Genomic DNA, 8,975 nt, shown 5'->3' with positions numbered 1-8,975 from the left:
TTTACTTTTATGTGGTCGGTTTAAGTGCATTATGAAAGGCACATATCATCTATGCCAGACCATAAACAGCCAATCATAATACAAGTTTGTACTTCACTAATAGTTTTCAATATGACCCCAATAAAGGGAAATTAAAATGTATTTTCAATTTGGATGCTGAGTCAGTTTTTTTAAAGTTTACTTGGATGTAATACATGATATGACCTTTATAAAAGACTTTGGGCTTTGTGCCATAAGTTCATGCATTCATGTTTCATGGTATACTTTGTATATTTAATTTTATGTTGAACAGTGCAATGAGCATTCCCCCTCTAAATTCATTATCTGGTATTATCGTTCTTAGAAAGGTGAAGGTTGTCATACTGGAGGATGGGTGCACAACCAGGATGATGAATGATGGGATGGCAGATGACGGGTGCACAAGCAGGTAAATGATCAATATTTCCCTAATATGTACAGTTTACCCAGCACAATCAGTGTTCCCCCAAAGCCAGCCTAATTGATTTCTGAAAACTCTATTCCCCTACTCTAAATATCAGTGAGGTTGGCTTCCTTAAAACCTGCAGCCATTCTCAATGAGGAGCACTCCCTTGCACCTTTTACATTAGGCTGCCAGGGTGTGTGCAGTGGTGGAGTTGGCAGACAAAAAAAATGGCAATTCTAATTAAATTTTGAATAATATATTGCTCAAACTTTGAATAGATTTTAGATAGAATTACCATATACAAATAACACATAGCTAAGTTGATTTGCAAAAATGAAAATGATAGTAGATTGATGGTCAAGTTCAAACAGTAGCTTCACTTATTCCAAATCCACAGTTCCAGAACCAGTATGCAAATCATTTATACATTCTAATGTGTATTCTTGTTCCAAGTCCAAACTCGGACAATATTAAAACCAGGTAACTAGCATTTACATTTCTTGGCCTAATGCAGATTCCTTTTATCTCATGACATTTATTTTTACAGCTACAAACATATAACAGGCTATGGGCTCTCGTAATATTGCCCAGATTAAGTGTTTTTTGGTGCTGAATCCCCCAATCTTTTCTATCTACATGTCATAGCTTGACACCTTCCTCCCTTGTTCCTAATCTGTGCATCACCAAGAATTCATCGAACTAGAGAGTGTAACATCAAACTGCTTTAAATACAGCAATTTACTTAAAATATTGAACAATCCCTCTTAGCAAATCAGAATGTGGTGTAACCATGTCCTGCATGACGTTCAATGCAAAACCTTTATAAAAGAGGAAACTGTTTCTTTCTTTGCTAGGCGGCTGTAGGGTGAACATCAGCAAACCTCATTCCTGGTAAGTTATTTTTCTTTCCTTTATTTCAATAAGCCTATTATTTCTTTTATTACCATAATTCAAATTAGTACTTAAAACAAAGTGCTATGTAACATAGATAGATAACATGGACTAATAATCTTAAAGTATTAAGGCAGAACAGAAGACAATGTTAGTCCTGGCAACAACTAGTTGAGCTATATTAATTAAACTCAAACTGAAGATGCAATCATTTATTATTTTATGATTATTATAATAATATTTATATCATTATGAAAAAGTTACATGGTTTCCAATTGGGATAGTGTAAATCCTTTGAAGGTAAAAATATCTTAAAAGTTCTTTTAATCATCAAAAACAACAATAGGAATGAAGTCATTATACCATCTATATTTGTGTAATAATTAGTAATATATAAAAGTAGATCTGAGATTACTATAGCACAAAAAAAAAAAAATAAAATCAAAGAAATAAAAAGAATAATAAATAATTTTGCATTGTGTGCTAGTTTTATTTGCTCGCTAAAGATTTACTGCAGATTCTAAATAACTGTAGATTGCTCATAATTAGAGAGTTATGATATGTGCACATGCTAGATCAATATTTCTCAACTCGTGTTCTTCCAGAGGGTTCCTTGAGCAATGAGCAGTTACCACTGACACCAATGATCTGTATAAGTGACATTCTTCCCAATGGTCAGCAATGTAAGAGAAAAGCTAATGTAGCATTATTTGGGCATATTATAATTAATGGCAAGGTGTTAAGGTTCCGTGACACCTTAAAGTTATTTTAGGGGTTCCCTCATGTTGAAAAGGTTGCTAAAGGCTGTCCTAGACAACTTTTACAATCACAGGTGGCCATATAACATTTGTATAGCAGTCTCCCGATGTTGTCATTTCTAAGTGAAGGTGGAGGATGCAGAGGTGATCTCCCTTTCTTAGTCCTTAGAACAGAACAGTGTTGCGTGTACAGTGCTCATTTATTCTCCTGATAATAAAAACAATCAGAAAATGTCATTTCCAGCAGCAGAAATCTAGTGCTTGTACTTAGCTTTAGTATTTGTTATCTGATAAATGCAATGAATGTTTGTGGTGAGGGTGGGGTCAATCTTTTATAGATCTGTCTCCCAGTACAATGTTTTTGAATTGTTACTAATATAACAGTCCAACTAAGCTACCTTTTTTTTTTACTTTTTAAATAGACCGGAGAAAGTTTCTTCGGATATTTAGGGCTAATATCTTCTGATTTACTGTTATTGTGAAAGTTAGATTATGATACACCATGCATAAGGGAAATCTACAACATAATTATGCACTGTATAAACTGATAGAGGTTTAAGCGTTTACAAACAAATCTCTTTTTAATTTTATGGCTGTGAATATTCCCTCTGTTCCTCTCTGATAAACCATTGACAGAAAACAAAGATCACTCCCCATGTACAATCATTATGTAGTCTTTTTAGATTTTCAAAAACTATCTAATATGAAAGCCTCATTATAATATCTATTCATATTGTATATGATCAATCACTGCATTATTGTTGATAGATTTAAAGGAAATTATATACTCAGAATGAAATAATGGTGATTACTAGCTTCCATTTGCCATTCTATCTAAATTGAGAACAAAAAATGTTTTGATTGGACATACACTTTGATTGAATAGTTTGGTATTGATATGTACAGCACAAACTTAATTAAACAGCGTGTGCTATTAAAAATGAATGAGTAACACATAAACAGATGTGCAATACAATGGGGTTAATTTACTAAAGGAATAAAGGCTTTTTGCAAAGCAAAGTAATCTTTCCCTTTTATTTTTTTCACTTAGCTTAGTGAATGAGATGAAGTTATACTAACTTCAGTTAGCCAATTATCTTAAAGAAGAATAGTGTTTTTTTGTTTCTTTGCACATGATTGGGTATTCTTTGCAAAGTGAACTTTTACCACATTCAATAACTAAGCAAATTATTCACCTTGGTGAGACGACAGCCTAAACCTACATAGTATATCAGCCCCCATGTATTTATTGGGAGTCAATCCCTATCAAAATGTCAGCAAAGTCCTCTGATCACTTAAGCATGCCTTTCGGCCAATAACATGGTTAAAACCATTAGGAATAAGGTATAGATTTATATTATCTGTTGTGTTTCATAAAACTGCTCGACTATACTCTGACCAGTTGCTAACACCATGTACTTACAAATTTGTGTTTTATAGGTGATCAAAGAACCTAGACCTTCTTGGTTTATTCACCATGAGCATCTCGGATGACTACTCTATCAACTATAACAACAGTGCTTATGAGGATATTGATGACATCTTCAATACAGTCCTTAATGCGACTGAATCTTCTAATAACACTTCAAAACCTTATGTAGTGTCTCAAGTTGGTTGGTTTGCAATTGTCATGTACAGCATAGTGTTTGTTCTCGGAGTTCCCGGCAATGGTTTGGTAGTATACGTAACCACCTTTGAAATGAAAAGGACAGTAAACTCACTTTGGTTCCTGAACTTGGCAGTAGCAGACCTTCTGTGTTGCATTGCTGCACCTTTTTCCATCATGCAGATAGCCCTTGGACACTGGCCTTTGGGTCTTTTTGCCTGCAAGATGATCCCTTCTATATTATTGGTCAATATGTATGCCAGCGTCCTTCTCCTCACTATAATCAGTATTGACCGCTGTGCCTTGGTCCTCAAACCGGTGTGGTGCCAAAACAAGAGGACTGTAAATAAAGCGTACGTCGCATGTTTGGTCTCATGGATCCTGGCCTTTGCTCTGAGCAGTCCGGCTTTTGTGTTTCGAAATACAACTGGGAAGGATTATGGGAAAATAGGGTGTGCATATGTTTTTACTTCCCTTAAAGATCGGAAACAGACGGTGGAGAATTTTATTGCTGTTTTCCGATTATTGATGGGTTTTGTCATCCCTTTTTTGGTTATTACTGCCTGCTACACTGTGATTTTGAGGAGAGTGAGTGGACGCTACAACAAGTCAAATAAGACATTGAAGCTGATCCTGATTGTGATCATTGGGTTCTTTCTTTGCTGGCTTCCATACCATGTTTCTGGACTGGTCCTAGCTATGAATCCAGCTAATTCAACAACATACAAATCATTCCAAAATTGGGACATCATTTTCATTGCACTAGCCTTCATCAACAGTTGCATTAACCCAATAATTTACGTCCTAGCAGGTCGAGAATTCAAAAGCAAATTTAAAAGATCCATCAAGTTTATCCTGAAGAATGCCCTGCTAGAAGATACAAGTCAGACACTTGACTCAAAGAAGTCAAAGGTACATTCTGAAACTAAAAACACAGAGGCGGCTTTGTAGGACACTTTTTTTTACAATTTGTTACATCCAGCAACAAAAAATACTGTCAGGCAACTGTAATATTGTCCCAAATGCCCTTTATGATCCCCTCATTTGTATTATGTTGGATGGGTTATGATTTCTAAGCATGCATTGTACAGTAAAATTGCCTATAAAAATGAACGGACACTTGCTTGATCAAGTCACCTACCCAAATGGTTGGGGTAATAATCTAATGCTTATAGAGTGATGAGCTAATCTGTCAGCTCCCTGCCATTTTTACAAACGATTGAATGGTGTGGATCAGTGGTTGCCAACTTTTCCGACCTCACGAACCAATAAATTCACCGAACTTGAACTGTGCATGCGCGGGGAGCCATATGTCACTCAAAGGGGAAGAAACTTCCCCCAGAGTGACGTCATGATGCCAGAACCTGCTCTCCCATCGCAGGACTGAGCCTGCAATAGGAGAGTGGGTGGGTTGGGTCCATATGGGGGACAAGGTCTGTGGCTCTGGCCGTTGAGCCCCCCAGTGGGGTCCTTCTTCTGACCTCGCTGGGGGATGCACAGGCCCGAGCCGCAGACCACCATAATTTTCTCCACAGACCACCGATTGACGATCGCTGGTGTTGAACATCTATTTTTACTTGAATGCCACAAACCAGCTCCTGAAGTCTATGGGTTTTATTGAGAAAAATGGGGAGCTATTTTGTGATAAAATTACATTTAAATATAAAAATATTGGTTATATATAGAAGCTTTTTGTAAAGCTAAATGCCAATTCAACCAATAGAGGTAAAATAAAAATTTGAATTTGAAGATGTTTATGTCCTATTTAAATTTTCCAGCAAGACTCCATCTCTATCAGATGTGGTTATCAGTGATGGCAGACATCATTGATACATTGATACATTCTCACATATATGAACTGTGGAGATCAAGTTTTCTATTGAGCTAAAGACATGAAAGCATCTCTGTCATATGCCAGTTCATGTTTGTGGGTATCCTTATACTCTAAATACACTTTCTTAACTTTTATACCCTAAAATAATTTCCATATCTTAGGAAACCCCTGTTAAAACCAATACACTGGGTGTCAATGGGAAGAATGTTTCCTTTACAGTAGTAGTCTGATTTTTGCCCTTAGTCATAGCTAAAATGATCTCTGGTGTCCTAATGGTGGCTTGGCCAAGTGGTGTTTGCTGAGGGGCTATGAAAGGTGAAATGTAAGGTCAATCATTAACAGCTCAAGGAACCCTCAATAACCTCCGGAGGAATTGTGCTTGAGAATGACTGATCTAAATTGTGCCATGTAGTGAGTGGGGTTATCTTCTTTAATTTGCAAAAAACAGTTCTTGAACATATTTGATCTTGTAACATTTTTATACTTTTATAATTATTATTATTTTTACACTCTTATAGTTGCCAATGATTATACTAAATTTCATTGTGGCCTGGTATTTGTCAATATGCTTATTTAAAAAATATGCTACTGAAGTCACAACTAGGGATGAGCAAGAGAGCCTCTGGCATTCTTGCGAAAGTTTCCTAGAAGTTCCGATGGACCCGCAAAATTTTCGGAGAAACCATTGGAAATCCAGGAAATCACTATAGGAGGATTACTGCGGCTGCATTCATAAATACAGCCATGAAATCCTCCTGTCAGTGAGCGATCCCCGGGCACTACAGGTCAGAATGAGGGCAGTGCCCGGGGATCTCTCACTGAGAGGAGGATTCTCACAGCTCCATTCCTAAATGCAGCGGCGATACTCTCAGAGTGACTCGTGTGGCTTGCGTTTAAGAATGAACGTGGCCGTGGGAAAAATCAGAGGATTTTTCCCACACTGCATTCTTTCATGAGCAGCCAGCGAGACTCACACTGTGTTCCTGGATAAAGAAACTCTATCCAGGAACACATACTAAAGGGCTGCAACAACAATCAGGGGAGCGGAGCTGTGTTCTTCGATAGAGAAATTCTATCCAAGAACACATACAACTAGTAAAGGGCTGCAAAAGCAATCAGGTGAGCAGAGCTGACAGCTCCGCTCCCGATTGGTCTTGCAAGTCCCAAAAATTCAGTCTCCACTGCTGAGTTTTACAAAGGTCGTTCTCGCCTACATGTTTGGTAAGCGAGACCGATTTTAATAAATTCGCTCACTCATCCCTAGTCACAACAGAGAGAGGATTTTAATCAGTGGATATTGTGTGCTGCAATTCACCCACTGTTTATTACTCATTTTTATGTATGATAATTTAAAAAATGGTAACAATATGTAAATATTATTGTAATAAAACATAAAATTTAACTTGTTCTCCATCATTATTTTTTTGCATTCATGTATGTAGTTTACCAATTGATAGCAAGAAATAGGAATGAATAGAAAAGACAAGTGGCCTTAAAATGAAAGAACCAGATTAGACTTTTAGGTTTTAAATATTGCCAATTTATTGGATATGGGGTATAAATTCTATAAGGGGTGGGTGATTTCTCTTTATTTTATAAAGTGCAACACGAACAATTTTTGCTGCATAATGTATTGGGTAACCTAATCGAAACAATAAACTGGAATAACACAATGCACACCAACATGATCAGCAACATACTGCTAGAACACAGCATGCTGCCACAGTGAGAACAAGCCCTGGAAGTCATGGAAAACGGGGGATGGACAGAACCTTGGTTGAGAATGGCTGATCTAGCGCAATCAGGTTCTTCATTTTCCTTTCCAAAAGCAAGGAAACAATGTACAGTAATTGTGTGTTCTAAATGCAGAACTCTGTGATCTACAGTAGATCAATAAATAATTTCTAAAAATGAATGATATATATATATATATATATATATATACACTATATTTATATTAATACGTCCTTTCATTAATATGTCATTTATAGGGGAGTTTGGTTATTATGGTTGGCTACAGTTCTATGTGATTTTACAGCTGATACATAATTGGCAGGTTCATACAAAATACCCTAAATCAGTAGATTGTACAAACATTCACATACAACCAGAAACCATAGATAATACCTGATTTCCAGTGTAACCAAAGATACAAATAATGTGCATTGTAATATTTCTGGTATATCTAAATATTGTAACCCATCTATCTTAGCCCCTATACTTATTATTTAAAGGCTGGTATGATAAAACCAGGATCCCATCAGACACACTATTCTTGCACAGTTTAAAGGTGCCTCCTATTTATTGAAATTGCTTACTTTGATTTTTACTGCACACTCATTTTCACTGTGTGCATTAGAAGCTGCAGCATGTAAGATACAGCCTGTTTCATTTGTTTGCTAATAGACATCCAGCAAAAGCTAGTTCCTACTGTGCCTGATCTGCCCTTTTCATTTACTGGATTTTAGTTCTTTAGATCTGCAGCTTGCGGACCACTAAATGCAAGGACTCCAGGCCGCGCATACGCGGGGAGCTGTGTGTCGTTTAAAGGGAAAGAAACTTCCCCCAGAGTGACATCATAATACCAGAACCTGCCCACTCTCCTATCCTAGGCTCAGACCTGTGAGACACAACCTGCCCACCGCCTTGAACCTGCAATGTCTCTGGGAGACGTTGCCCGTGGCTCTGGGCGGTGACCCCCCCAAGGTCAGAAGAAGGACCTCACTTGGGGTGCACTGGCCAGAGCCATGGCCCACCTGTCAGACTAGTAGCCTGTGGTCCGGGGGTTGGGGACCTCTGCTTTAGATAATGAAGGTTGAGCATCACATGTTACCCCGGAAGCCGTGTACAGAACTTTGCAGTCACTCCCACCAGCCATATTCTGCCTGCAATGTAAAAGGAAGCTCAGAAACAGTTAAGATGTTACTGGATCTAAATAAGACATGTAATGAAAACTGAAAGGTTCTATGAAATACTTTCTTTAGCATGTTGAGAGAAAGGATTTACCAGGCAAAATATCAGCAGGTTCAACTTTAGCTTCAAATGTATTTTTTTTTAATGCTAGTAGTGAAAAAAAAAAAAACGACATATGACATGTCAATGTCAATGCCATAGATATGTGCTGCATGGCAAGGGCGTGCTGATAGCAGAGGAGCACAAAGTGACAAAGAGGTAGTTACATAGTAGGTCAGGTTAAAAAAAGACCTAAATCCATAAAGTTCTACCACTAGCGAAATAAACTTATCACAAAACTGGACTTCATATTCCAGATGTGGTCTGACCAATGCTTTGTATGGGGGCAGGATTATGTCTCCATCTCTGCAGTCTATTCTTCTTTTAATACAAGAAAGTACTTTACTAGCTTTAGATATTGCAGCTTGGCATTGCATGCTGTTATTAACTCTATGATCTGCCAGAACCCCTCACAATAAATAGGGGTTGCAAATGATGGACAGATCCAGA

The 8,975-nt window shown here is 37.5% G+C and overlaps 1 protein-coding gene across 2 annotated transcripts; it reads left to right on the top strand.

Moving 5' to 3' along the window:
* Positions 1–1,262: 1,262 nt before the first annotated feature.
* LOC140343494 (C5a anaphylatoxin chemotactic receptor 1-like) lies at positions 1,263–6,915 on the top strand. 2 transcript variants are annotated; one of them, XR_011923349.1, is made up of 3 exons: positions 1,263–1,315; positions 3,514–6,274; positions 6,315–6,915. XR_011923349.1 is itself a non-coding variant. In XM_072430178.1 (2 exons), the coding sequence occupies exon 2, from the start codon at positions 3,551–3,553 to the stop codon at positions 4,628–4,630; it is 1,080 nt and encodes a 359-aa protein (XP_072286279.1). In that variant the 5' UTR covers positions 1,263–1,315; positions 3,514–3,550; the 3' UTR covers positions 4,631–6,915. The 2 variants fall into 2 exon arrangements, 1 of the variants encoding a protein (XP_072286279.1); XM_072430178.1 differs by having other exon boundaries at positions 3,514–6,915.
* Positions 6,916–8,975: the final 2,060 nt, after the last annotated feature.

This window comes from Pyxicephalus adspersus, chromosome Z (genome assembly GCF_032062135.1).
Source record: "Pyxicephalus adspersus chromosome Z, UCB_Pads_2.0, whole genome shotgun sequence".
Classification (NCBI taxonomy): Eukaryota; Metazoa; Chordata; class Amphibia; order Anura; family Pyxicephalidae; genus Pyxicephalus; species Pyxicephalus adspersus.
The sequence above is the reverse complement of the archived record's forward strand: the minus strand, read 5'-3'. Positions and strand labels throughout refer to the sequence as shown.